The 13085-nt window shown below is 41.5% G+C and overlaps 1 protein-coding gene across 4 annotated transcripts in view; it reads right to left on the bottom strand.

Moving 5' to 3' along the window:
* NAB1 (NGFI-A binding protein 1) overlaps positions 1-13085 on the bottom strand; it is a 44970-nt gene that overhangs the window by 12099 nt on the left and 19786 nt on the right. For all 4 annotated transcript variants that reach the window (XM_046018510.1, XM_046018512.1, XM_046018513.1 and 1 more), the window contains exons 3-4: positions 9672-9805; positions 6605-6656 (exon numbers count right to left, since the gene is read on the bottom strand). In XM_046018510.1, coding sequence (XP_045874466.1) covers positions 6605-6656; positions 9672-9805 — 186 coding nt within the window. The remainder of the gene's footprint in view (positions 1-6604; positions 6657-9671; positions 9806-13085) is intronic.

The raw sequence follows: 13085 nt of genomic DNA, 5'->3' as shown, positions 1-13085 counted from the left end.
GTGTTCCCAATTTTTAAGTGGAAATTAAACCACCTGCTTTATCCACCCAACGGAGAGTCGTGGGGGTTAAATGCAGTAACGCAAAGGGCGACCCTCGGAAAGGCGCCGCTGCCACACAAACACGCGGTGGCACCACTGCCAGAGCGCCTCGTCCAGGAGACTGCGACGCGGGGAAGGGGGACTGCAACCTCTGCACGCGGCAGGTTCCGGGAAACGGACCCGCTCCTTCGCTGACGGAGAGAGGCAGCGACACGCAGCGAGCGGCGTACGCCCTGTCCAAGCAAGCAGCGATCTCCAGACTGGGTGCGCGTCGCTCTGATGCGCTCGCACGGTCTCGGACGGTCCGCTACCGGCAAACTACCGGGCTCAGCAGCCGTCGCTCCCCGACCTACGTCTGCGGGGACCCAAAATACGTGGCTTCGATAGAAGGGAGAGAACGTTCCCCAGAAACTGGTCTCTTTCACGAGACGTTCCGCGCACGACTTCTGCTGCACGTCTCTCAAGCTTTGTTCCCCAAGCAGCAGCCGCGCCACGCTGCGAGCCATTCCTCTGCAGGTCGTCTTCGCGTCACCTTCATGTCACGGCTACCGCCACTACTCACAGGCTCCCTCACTGCTGAGCACGGAGAAAACAAGGCCCGGGGTGGGCTGCTGTTCGTGACCTCGGGACTCCCGCGCCGCGGGTCCACCCCAGCCCGTCCTCGAGCCCCCGAATGCCACAAGCTGCTTTGCAGCCGCTGCTTAGCTGCCAAACGGCTTGTTTCCACAGATGTTCTCGGGCTCACACATGCATTTTCCTTTTTTTCCCTTTTTCTACTCGCACTTTCTATATGAATAGCAGACTGTAATGCTTCTTGTTTTCTGATCCAGAGGGGGAAGAGTCTCCATCAAATCAGACCAGCTTGCTTTCAACACCCAGCGTGGGTGGACGGGGCTGACCCTCTTCCCTCCCCCTGCCTCCCTCTCCCACCCCTACCCTGCTGGAACTGCTCGCAGATGTTTTCTTCTAAGTCTTTCAAGGTCCAATTCTCTGACTTTCTGGTCTCTATTAAGAAACTGCATTTCTTTCATCCAGCTTTCTCTGATTGCTTTGCACTCCCAGCCCACACAGGATCAAGAATGCTGTCCCCTCCCATCTCTCTGCCTGGTCTCCAGCAAGTTCGGTGAGCGGAGAAAAGCTTCAGATGAGCTCTGAACGGCATGCGCCCCTGTGGTCAGCTCCCGCAGAGAAGCGGTCAGCCGCTTCTCTTACATATTCTGTCTCCCAAGACCTTACTTACTACAAACACGCGAGGGGATGACGGGGTTTGTTCATGTAGCACGTTCTGTTCTTAATGAGAAAGAAAGGCTGTCAACTGAATCCACTTTTAATTATTATTTTTAAAAGACGAGTGCCAGGGACTTTGGGTGGTGGTGTTTCATCTTTAACTCATTATCAACCTGTCTGAAATACACTGTCATAGTTAGGACAGAACAAAATCAAACCAATTTTTCTTGATTTACTGTTTATCTTCCCAACACCATGCTTCTCTTCATTCCAAATAATCAGTTTGTCAAATGGCAATGCCTTATATTTCAATATATTTTGTAATTTATATTGTTAAATTTCCCACTCAAAACTTAACAACTGCTTGGACATGCCTCCTTGACACAGAAATGGTAACCGCCCCCCTTCCCTCTTCTTTGAAAGGCTACACTTCTGCAAACACTCGGCCTTCCGTACCCTACGAGCAGGAGCAAAGGTGTAACGCCAATAGTGCTTCTCACACGGAAAGTGCGGTGCGAATGCTCGTCAGCACGCAGGAAGGTAGCCTGCAGGCCTGGCTCTGCCACCAGAGAGCAATGCGGCAGCTTGAGCAAGTCACGGAGACTCTCTGGGTGTCTCTTTGGCTATAAATGGAAATCCTAAATCGTCCATATAAAGATAAACAAGGTTTGTGATAATGAATTTCAAATGCCTAGCAGGGACAGGCATTAATAGAGTCAATTAAAAAGTTATTTTTTGCATGTGTCCCAGAGCTCGATTTGAGGTCTCTGATGGAAAAAAAAACGACAAACATAATTCGTCTCCATTTAGCTGAAAGTAGATCCACGCAAAGGACTGTATTCCAGGTGGACAAGCCGTTCATCCGGTCTGGACTGGAGAACCACTCCCAAACCTTGCTTACCAACACACAGGGCTGAAGGGGCACCTTCCCTAGAGACGTCGTTCCAGGCGGTGGGTTCCCCTACAGCCTTCCCAAGCCAGCAGGCTTTTTCCTCTGTGTCTACTTCATTACTCTCAAATTACAGAGTTCAAAATCTCTCTGTTTCTTAATGTCCGACATTCCCTACAGGAAGGGATTCTGCTGAGCACCCACCGTGATGGGGTGCGGTATGACAGCCGCCACAGAACCGAGAGCAATCAAAGAGCAGTGAGCTATCCTTAAAGGAGGACAGCCCGCTACACAGTAAGAGGAACAAGTCAGACAAGGATTTTAAAACCTATACCCAACACTTCATGAACAGACCAGGAAATCACAGCATTTGGCAAAAAGAAAACACGTTCCCAAATTTGAACAAAGTGCTAGTCTTGTGTGTCCTAATGCACTGCCATGAAAGAAAATGTTTCCTTCCCTTACATGCCTATTTTTTATGTCATTTCTGTTTTATCTACTGGACTTACATTTCCTTTTGTACACTGTAAAAATTATCTTTTTGAGATAAAAGTCAGCAATTTGGCATGTATGCTAGGTTATTGTCAAGGATTTTAAAAAAATGAAAATGAAAGAAAAAATTCTCATTAACTTGGGCCTAGTAATCTGCTATAATTTATAATGTGCTAAGCTTATCTTTATAGTATTTTCTTTTAATAGAAAATCAGTAATTCAAATGAAATAAGAAACAGTATGTTCAAAGAATTCTAAAATCTTTCCAGTTTTACTGATGAAGTCCTTGGTGTCAGTTATAAAATCTACAAATTGGTCTCACCGTTATTCTAAACATGCACAGTATTGTCTTACCTCTCTCTTTGCCCATGCTAGTCTACCTCTGTAATGCCCCTCCACCCGACACTGACCTTTGGAAACCTTTTCTTCTAAAACCCAGCTCACACCGTGTCTCCCATCACTGGTGGCCGCGTTAAAACAGGCATGAACAGCGCACTGATACTCAATGAAATGTCATAAGGGAGTACAGCCCACAGAACACTAACTCCCTCAGTGCTGGCTTCTGGAATCGAGTGAGTGGCGCTGGAATCTCAAATCTGAGTTAGAGTACGCAAGAGAACCGAGACAAGGACTGGTGCCAATACTGTGTGTTTTGCAAAGGATTACCCTGGATCCATGTGTCGGTACACCCAGGCTAAAACACTCACTCTCAGGAGAGAGACTGTTGCCCTGCGATCCAGAAGTGTTTTTTTTTTAAAGATTTTATTTATCTGACAGAGAGATCACAAGTAGGCAGAGAGGCAGGCAGAGAGAGAGAGACGGAAGTGGGTTCCCCGCCGAGCAGAGAGCCTGATGTGGGACTCGATCCCAGGACCCTGAGATCATGACCTGAGCCGAAGGCAGCAGCTTAACCCACTGAGCCACCCAGGTGCCCCCAGAAGTGCTTTTAAAAAACAAAGCAAAAACGAAATTTAAACAGGCCAGCAAAATAGGCAAACTATCATCCCAGATAAAAAGCTCAGGTCCCTATTTATTTCTGGGAAACAAAATCAAGAGTTTAGTGCCTATAAGAAGAGCATTTAAAGTGGTTTGGGGTGGGGTGTCTGGGTGGCTCAGTGGGTTAAAGCCTCTGCCTTCGGCTCAGGTCATGATCCCAGGGTCCTGGGATCGAGCCCCGCATCGGGCTCTCTGCCCTGCAGGGAGCCTGCTTCCTCCTCTCTCTCTCTGCCTGCCTCTCCGCCTACTTGTGATCTCTGTCTGTCAAATAAATAAATAAAATCTTTAAAAAAAAAAAAAAAAGTGGTCTGGGCTGATGAGTCACTTGTCTTATTTAGAAAGGGTTAGAAGAAGGAAACACCGATTATCTTAATTTCTAAGTCCAGAACTGTTCAAGCGGCTCTAGGAATGTCAGTAAAACAGTCAACTAACCAAACAGAACCATCGTTCAGTATCTCTAGTGGGACGTATTTGAAGGAACAGAAGATCACATCTAATGCTATAACCCAACACTCCAAGGTACTAAAAAGAAACTCAAAACTCTGTGCTGGATATAAAAAACACTGCTTAAATTTCAGATAAGGGCCTCCAAGGAGGAGGTCAGAAGACTCATTAATACAGCTGACCGAGAAACAGTGACAGTTCAAACAGCCCGTGAGATTCATGATTGCAGATGTACAATGGTGATCTCTGAACACAGACAAAAAAGGAAACCAGGGCTTCAATGTGAGAAGAGCCCGAGTCAGGATTACACAGAGGGCCAACGGTGAGAAAGAGAACAGACAGAATTTCTAGCCCAGCGGCTGACTACTCTTCCTGGCCCCTGGGCAGGTTTTGAACCTTCCTTCCTCTAACCCCTCTGACGGCACATGCTTCTTCGCAGTCTCTGTATTCACCTGACTTCCCAGTTCAGGGGCAGAGTCACTGTATCTACAGCAATCCTCTCTTGTTCGCTACCTTGGGACACAACAGGATAAAATCATGTCATCACGAGTTAGATGATCATCTAATGGCCTTTTTGGTAATTCCAGCCATTTTTTTTGGCATCGTATCTGAGGCTAACTGGTCTTAAACATTACTCAAGAGCTAACAGTGACGCTGATTACAAATACAAGCACGATTTTTAAAAGTGTAGCCCTTTTTGGACAAAATTCTTCTCTTCTTTGAGAACCACTGCTTTAGGATAAAGTTTTTAAGAAGTCAAAGATGCTTAGCCATAGCCACTCATTATCTCACCTCACTGATTTTATTAAGTGCCTATTAAGTGCAAGGCACTACTATCAAATCCGAGTACAAAGCAGTGGACAGACAGATAAGAGCTGTCTTCTCATCCAATGGGCCAGACTGATAACAAAACAAATACGTCATCGCTTCAGATGCCAGCGACTGTCGTGAAAACCAACAAAACAAAGCAGGAGAAAGAGCCTAAATGTGACTGAGGTAAAGATGCCCTTTCAGAAAGGGAGGCAAGAAGTCAGAGGCAGCTTGGCTGTGAGCTGAGGTTCCGTGACGAGCCGCGGGACGGTCTGCGAACAAGCAGCGAGCGCTGAGGCAGGATGAGCTCGGCCTGTTCTAGCAGCGGAGAGTGGGTCAGGTTAGCGGGGGAAGTGTGGTAGCAGATGAGGTTAGATAGGCAGGTAGAGTCAGATCACGTAGGACCTTACATGTCTCCACGAGTGTAGATTTTATTCTAGGCACAGGAGAAAGCCACTGGAAAGATTTAAGTGAGAAAGTGAGAAAGGGATTTACATGTTTAAAAGATAATTGTGGGGGCACCTGGGTGGCTACCTTTGGCTCAGGTCATGAACCCAGGGTACTGGGATCGAGTCCCTCGTGGGGCTCCCTGCTCAGCGGGGAGTCTGCTTCGCCCTCTGCCCACCCACCCCTGCCCGTGTGCATGTGCACACACACTCTCTCTCAAAAATAAAATATTTAAGAGAAAAAAAAAAGGTCACTGTAGCTTTGGTGTGACTGAAGGACTATAGACAAACAGATGCTTAGTTAAAATAATGAGAAGAATTTAGGGTAATCTAACACAGCTTATTTGCTTTAACTTGAAATTAAATACCGGATGTCTTGGAGAGTACAGGCCCTCATCCCCTGCCCAGGAAAAAAAAGGAAGGATCTCTTAGACTTCAAATTTCTACTCTGCTGAAGACCGGCCTTTGAAAAAAACATTCAGTCCAAATTAAGGAACAGTAGTTTTGAGACCATTCTACAGTTCTGACAGCCCTAAGAAAAGGATGTATTTTTTCTTGCTCGACTCCCACCTTACCTCCTGCAGACCTAAAATCAGAAGGACAACCTCAGGGCTCCTGGGTGGCTTGGCAGTTAAAGCACCAGACTCTTGATTTTGGTGCCGGTCATGATCTCAAGGTGCTGGGACTGAGACCTTCGTTAGGCTCCTAGCTCAGTGGGGAGTCTACTTGCCTCCCTCTCCATCTGCCTCCCTCCCCTTGCTCATTCTCTCTCGCTCTCAAATAAATAAATCTTAAAAAAAAAGAAAAAAGAAAAAAAGGGCAGCCTCAACCATGATCCTCTAAAAGAGGCTTGATTATAGGAAAGTCTCCATTACTTGGAAATACTAAATTGTCATTTATTTCTCTCAGATCGTTAATATAAACAACCTTTAGCTCCTCTAAATTTGTACTTGATAAGATGACTAATGATATAAAAAAGATTATAAAAAAATCATTTAATGAGTAGAATTTTTAAATCTCTAAGAAACACCTACTGACAAATCAACCTGTGATAAATTGACTAGCTATCAATCTCACTATTGTTGTTTCCTTCTAAGAATGTCTTTAGTATTCTAGTTCAAATCAGATACTTCAAAGCAACAAAATTCTATATTGTCTTAAAGATTCTACAATTCATTCACATTTTTCATTTGTTTATGGAGCACCCTTATTTATGCTAATAAACATTATTAGCATAAGAAAATTTAATGCATAATCTTACCTCCACTTTAATTCTCTTTGGGGATAATTCATCTCTTTCTCCACATTTTGACCTGAATGAAATGGGAGGGAGAAAAATTTGAGAAGGTAACAAATTTTATTCTAAAGACATCTCAGTCTATAAACTTCCACCAAAACATATACCCCTGAAACCCTTACATCAGAAATAAGACATTCATAACACTGACATAACAAAAAAGACTTTTCATCACTTCTAAATTAACATCAGAGAAATATGCACCCAATTATATTATACAGTTCAAAAGGCCACTACCTAAAAACTTCCCCACAAAGAAAGTACTCAACAGGGGTGCCTGGGTGGCTCAGTGGGTTAAGGCCTCTGCCTTCAGCTCAGGTCATGATCCCAGGGTCCTGGGATCGAGCCCCGCATCAGGCTCTCTGCTCTGCGGGGAGCCTGCTTCCTCCTCTCTCTCTGCCTGCCTCTCTGCCTACTTGTGATCTCTGTCTGTCAAATAAATAAATAAAATCTTAAAAAAAAAAGAAAGTACTCAATAAATATGTAATGATTACCAAATAATGAAAAAGGAAAAAAAAATCAAGCAGGATTATATTGCATAGTATATTTTTATGGATCAGCAGGAACACTTCAGGATAAAATGACCAAAGTGGTCATTTAAGATGAATGCTTAAGGCTACGTAAGATTAAAATGCATCTACTGTCCATCTATTGAAACTACAGATCCATTTTCCCTCAACCTAGAGATCCCACTGCTGGGACTCTATCCCAAAGGTACCTACAGATACATGAAACACTACTGCCAATTAAACTGTAATAAGCCATCAATTATAAGTTAGCCTTCAAAGTAAAAGATGTTAAAATGTGAAAAGTACATTTCAGAATCAACAAAATATGTATGACATTATTTATTATGATGCTATTTATAATGATAACAGGCTAGAAATGAATCAAGTATCCGTCAGTAGGGGCTGGGTAAATAAATCATGGTGGGGCACCGGGGTGGCTTGGTCAGTTAAGCGTCTGCCTTTAGCTCAGGTCATAGTCCTGGGATCATGCAACTGAGCCTGATGCACAGCAGGGAGTCTGCTTCTCCTTCTGCCCCACCCCCCGCTCATGCACGTGTGTGCTCGCTCTCTCTTTTGCAAATAAATAATCTTTAAAAAATCATCTTTAAAAAAATCATAGTACATCCACACAATGCAATACCACAACGCTGTCAAAAATAATGAAGAAGATGTGTACATACTACCATAATGAGATCGCCGAGACATGTTAAAAGCAAAATACAGAATAATACAGATACATACCACCTACTGTTTTTTGGAAAAAAGGTAAAAATGAGTAAATATATATCTTTGCAAGTGCATTAACACAGACTGGAAAGATGAAAAGAAACTAATAAAACGACTTCTATTGAGGAGAGGAAGAAGTTAAAGGATACCAGAATGGGAGTGTAACTTTTTATATTACATATTCACATAGTTTTGGCTTCTAAATTATGCAAGCATGTTATATATTTAACTTAAAAAGTACATAAATGGAAATACAACAAGAAACAGCTAAAAACTGTTGAAAGCAATTGCCTCTGGGGTGTGGTATCCAGAAGGGGGCAGGGGTGGGGCAGGGACACTGGTGAGTTTCAGTATAAGCCCCATGCACCGTACGACTTCTTAAATCATGTATATGTATCACCTTGATTAAATTATGTAAATAAAGCAGTCATAAAATTTTGTGTAATACAATGAAAAAAAAAATCACTAAATCAGCTCTTGATTATCCAACTTAAAAAAAATCTTATAATTCTACAATATTGCTGCTGTACATTCTTAGCCTGTTCACTTAGTCTGCATAACTTCACTTTGTGTCTATGTGGGCTCTAAGGCATAGCAAAGGAAACTGCTACGAGTTTGGGGACATAATGACAGTAAATGCTTTTCAAATGTGAATAGGTACAAGAGTAATCTGGGACCCTTGTGAAAATTTGGATTCCAAGACCCCATCCCCCGAAACTGTGATTTATTAGGGCCACAGAGGGTGCTCAGGACGTGGTTTTTCTTTTTTTTTTTTTTTTTTAAAGATTTTATTTATTTATTTGACAGAGAGAAATCACAACCAGGCAGAGAGGCAGGCAGAGAGAGAGAGAGAGAGAGAGAGAGAGAGAGAGGGAAGCAGGCTCCCTGCTGAGCAGAGAGCCCCATGCGGGACTCGATCCCAGGACCCTGAGATCATGACCTGAGCCGAAGGCAGCGGCTTAACCCACTGAGCCACCCAGGCGCCCCAGGACGTGGTTTTTCAACACATGCTGAATTACGCTAACGCCAGGGGGTCATCTGCACCTCCTCAGAGAAGCAGCGGCGCACACAACTCATGGTGAACTAGAAATCCATGTGCGACAAGAGAATAAAAAAGATGGAAAGATGAAAAAGAAACTAATAAAATGACTTCTATTGAGGAAGTCAATAGATTTAGGATTTAAATGAAGATGAGATGAACAATAAGATGTGTTTATATTACATTTTAAAACCATCCCTGCTTTTCAACATGTAAGTTTTTTACTTCAAATATTCCATATTCCTCTTATTTCCAACACACGTCCATATTCCATGTAATCTGGCATCTTCCAATGTTCCCTTACATACTGGCCAACGGAGTCTCTTCATCCATTCAACTAATCTCATTGGATTGCAAACACCTTGCCAAAGGAACCACTTGGCTTCTACCAAGAGTTCAACAAGTTTACACAGTTAGTGGGTATACAAGTAAGTCTACACACACTAACTAAATCTCATCATCACACTCAAAACCAAAGCATCTGTGCGAGAAGAATGTCTAAAACCACTACCAGAACAATGCTACAGTGCTACGGAACTGTCTTCTAAAAGAAAGACAAAAGGAGAATTCAACAAAACAACAAAACCAGATTAGCAATGTTCTGAAAAGTCACTTCACTCTTTAATTTTATAGAACCACAGTCACATCACACTTCTACTTAAAAAAAATGCTTATATTCTATCAATGGGTAACGTCGTACGTTCCACCTCTACCAAGCAATGCAAAAATACTGCCTGTCAATTAGTTAGACACTTACTTAGTGGTTCTGTAGGTATATTTGTAGGTGACTTCTCGAGAAATCTGCCTGGCCAGGGCAAACAGTTCATCTCTTCTCGTCAGCAGCGCGTTATCCTTCACACAGAGCTGAGCAGCCGCTTCATTAACAGTGAGCTGTGTATCCAAACAAAATTTAAGAATTAAAAAACTCTGTATTTCATCAATTAAGAAAAATGTTTCACTTAAGGATAAAAAACGTCACATTGCATAATGAGATCATAGTTTATAAAAATCAGGATGGGTCTTTATTAGTCCTAAGGCCTAATTTCAGAAGAAAATCACATCACCTACCATCTCTCAGAACTTGAATTAATCAAAATAGTCACCCTGGTTTTACGTATTTATATGCTTAATTTTTGTTTAGGCATGGATTTATAGAAAATAAGCAAAATAAAGTAAAAAAAAATTCTGTATCTCATTTTTATGAAAAGCCAAGGATTTGATATGACTTGTTGGTACTATTTCCCTAACTAAAAGTGAGTATACACGGTCTGACAGGCATTTTTTTTTTTTCAGGGTGAACTGTTATGAACCTTCTTAGGAAGGAGTAAAAGTTAGATGATTTGAGTTAAATATTTATCAAACTACTTAGTCAAAAAACAGAGTTATCACAGATTTGGGCCATAAAGGAAAAATCAAAGTCTTGAAGTCACTAAATCTCTAAAATTAATCTAATTCCACTTTTTTATCTAAGTGTTAAATAATGTCAATACAGAATTGCTACTGGACAAAACAACTGTATTGAAACTTAAAATAGCAATGTTATTTAAATTGAAAATCTGTTAATTGTTTAATTAGAAAAGGTTTTTTTCCACATAATTTTGCCAATTTAAATAGATGTAGGGAATTACAAAGCATTAGATGAAACTTTTTCAAAAAGCAAGAAACATACTCGTTGCAGGCATGACTGACGGCAAACAGAGTAACGGCAGACAGACCTGAGGTGAGTCCTGCTGCATCACTTAGCATCTGTGTGACTCTGGGCGTCTAAAAACTTCTCAGAGCCTCAGCGTTCTCAGAGGCAAAAATAGGATAATCAAAACGGGAACTACCTCAAGTGACTAACAAGAAAGAAAATGAGACACACCTGGCACAAGGTTGTTCTTAGTATTAGTTCTTGTTTTCCTTTCATAAAAAAACGGGCATTTACTTCCTTCCTACCCGGGCATCCCATTCTGTTCACAAAAATGTTCTATATTTAAAATTTTCAAAAACACAGAGAAGCAACAGAAGATTAATGCAATGCAGAGTGCAAACCTTCCATCTATTAATATTTTATTTTTTATTTTTTTAAAGATTTTATTTATTTATTCATGAGACTCACAGAGAAATAGAGGCAGAGGGAGAAGCAGGCTCCCTGCAGAGTCGGGAGCCCAGTGTGGGACTTGATCCCGAGACCCTAGGACCTAAACCTGAACTGAAGGCAGATGCTTGACCAACTGAGTCAGCCGGCCCCCATCTATTAATATTTTGATGTATATTACTCTAATATCTGTGTACATACAAACATGTACGTGAATATAGATTTGTAACTGCCTTTTTTCACTTATGTATGCTGTATTTGTTACTTCTATCATATTGTTAGGCAGAAACTTGGCTTATTTACGTCAGCATCTGGCACGGTTGGCTACTCAACAAGTACCTGTTGGCTGATAAATGAGTAAATATTCTTTACGGTGTCATTTTTACTACCCAGACATACAATATTCCATTGTACGAAAGAGTAATATATTATTTAAACCAACCTCACTCTGAACATGAAACTACCCCACTTTTTCATATATTACAAGGTAAGCTGAAAAGATATGTTCTTAACTGTGTATCTTTGCACACATATTCAATTATTTTCTTGGAATAAACTCCTAAGAATAAATTTGTCAGGTAACAGAATATACTAAATTTTACAAGATTTATAGATTTCCCAAATTACTCTCCACGAAAACTGCTCTAAATCGTAACACTACCAACAATTATATGAAGATCCATTATCCAGAATCAACCAATACTGGTTATTTTATTTTAAAAGCTTTACCAATTTGATGTATTTTCAGTATCATTTAGTTGTAATTTACATTCCTTTGACTATAAAGCTGAACCTTTTTCTTATAAAGTATTTTAAAATTTGCTTACTCATGGCAGTTGCCTATTTCTTCTACTGCACTATTTGGTTTCTCAGGGACTTCAGGAATTCTTTATGCATTAAGAGCATTAACTCTTCATATGCAGTGGCTTTTCTTTTTTTTTTTTATATTTTATTTTTATTTATTTGACAGAGAGAGAGATCACAAGTAGATAGAGAGGCAGGCAGAGAGAGAGGGAAGCAGGCTCCCCGCTGAGCAGAGAGCCCGATGCGGGACTCGATCCCAGGACCCTGAGATCATGACCTGAGCCGAAGGCAGCGGCTTAACCCACTGAGCCACCCAGGCGCCCCTGCAGTGGCTTTTCTTTTTCATACTTTATCATTAGCCTTACGGTTATCTTGGGTGCCATACATAGAAACTCCCTTCTCACCCTAAAACATGAATGGTTTCCTGTAATTTGGCATAACAGTTTTATTTTTTCCACTTAACTACTGAAACCATTTAGAATGTGTTATGGTGTGTGATATAATTCATGTATCTAACATCCCCCTCCCCAGATTTCTACCTATAATTTACATTGTCTAATTCTCAAATAATTTTGCTACAGACAAGGTTATAACACACCTAGGCCTCCTATTTTAAACCCACAACTGAAAATGAGAGCATAATAGGAACAATGTGTTTTCAGTCTTCTCCCCTTTTCCTAAAGAATCATCAACAGATCAATTTCTTCACTAAGTGCTTTTTAAAAAAAATTTATTTATCTATTTATTTTTATTAACATATAATGTATTATTTGCCCCAGGGCTACAGGTCTGTGAATCGTCAGGCTTACACACTTCACAGCACTCACCATAGCACACACCCTCCCCAATGTCCATAACCCAACCACCATCTCCCCCCCACACCCAAACCCTCAGTTTGTTTTGTGAGATTAAGAGTCTCTTATGGTTTGTCTCCCTCCCAATCCCATCTTGTTTCCTTTTTTCCTTTCCTACCCCTCAAACTCCCATGTTGCCTCTCAACTTCCTCATATCAGGGAGATCTTATGATAATTGTCTTTCTCCGACTGACTGACTGACCTGGCTAGCTAGCACTTAAGTGCTTTTGAAAGGCACAATGTAACTGGAGCTAAAAGTGAAATACACTTTAAAGGATGATTTTCTAAATAAATTAACTTCAATTTTGGAAAAGCAGTAGATACAATGACCTTGAAGACCTTCTTAAACTAAACCCCTTTTTAGGTAGCCCTTTCTTTCTTGCATTCGTACCCTAAATTAGTAGGGAGAGCTTCGGATTGTTAGTAAGGTGTT

This window comes from Meles meles, chromosome 9, assembly GCF_922984935.1.
Source record: "Meles meles chromosome 9, mMelMel3.1 paternal haplotype, whole genome shotgun sequence".
NCBI classification, from domain to species: Eukaryota; Metazoa; Chordata; class Mammalia; order Carnivora; family Mustelidae; genus Meles; species Meles meles.
Note: the sequence above shows the minus strand (reverse complement) of the source record. Positions and strands in the feature narration are given on the sequence as shown.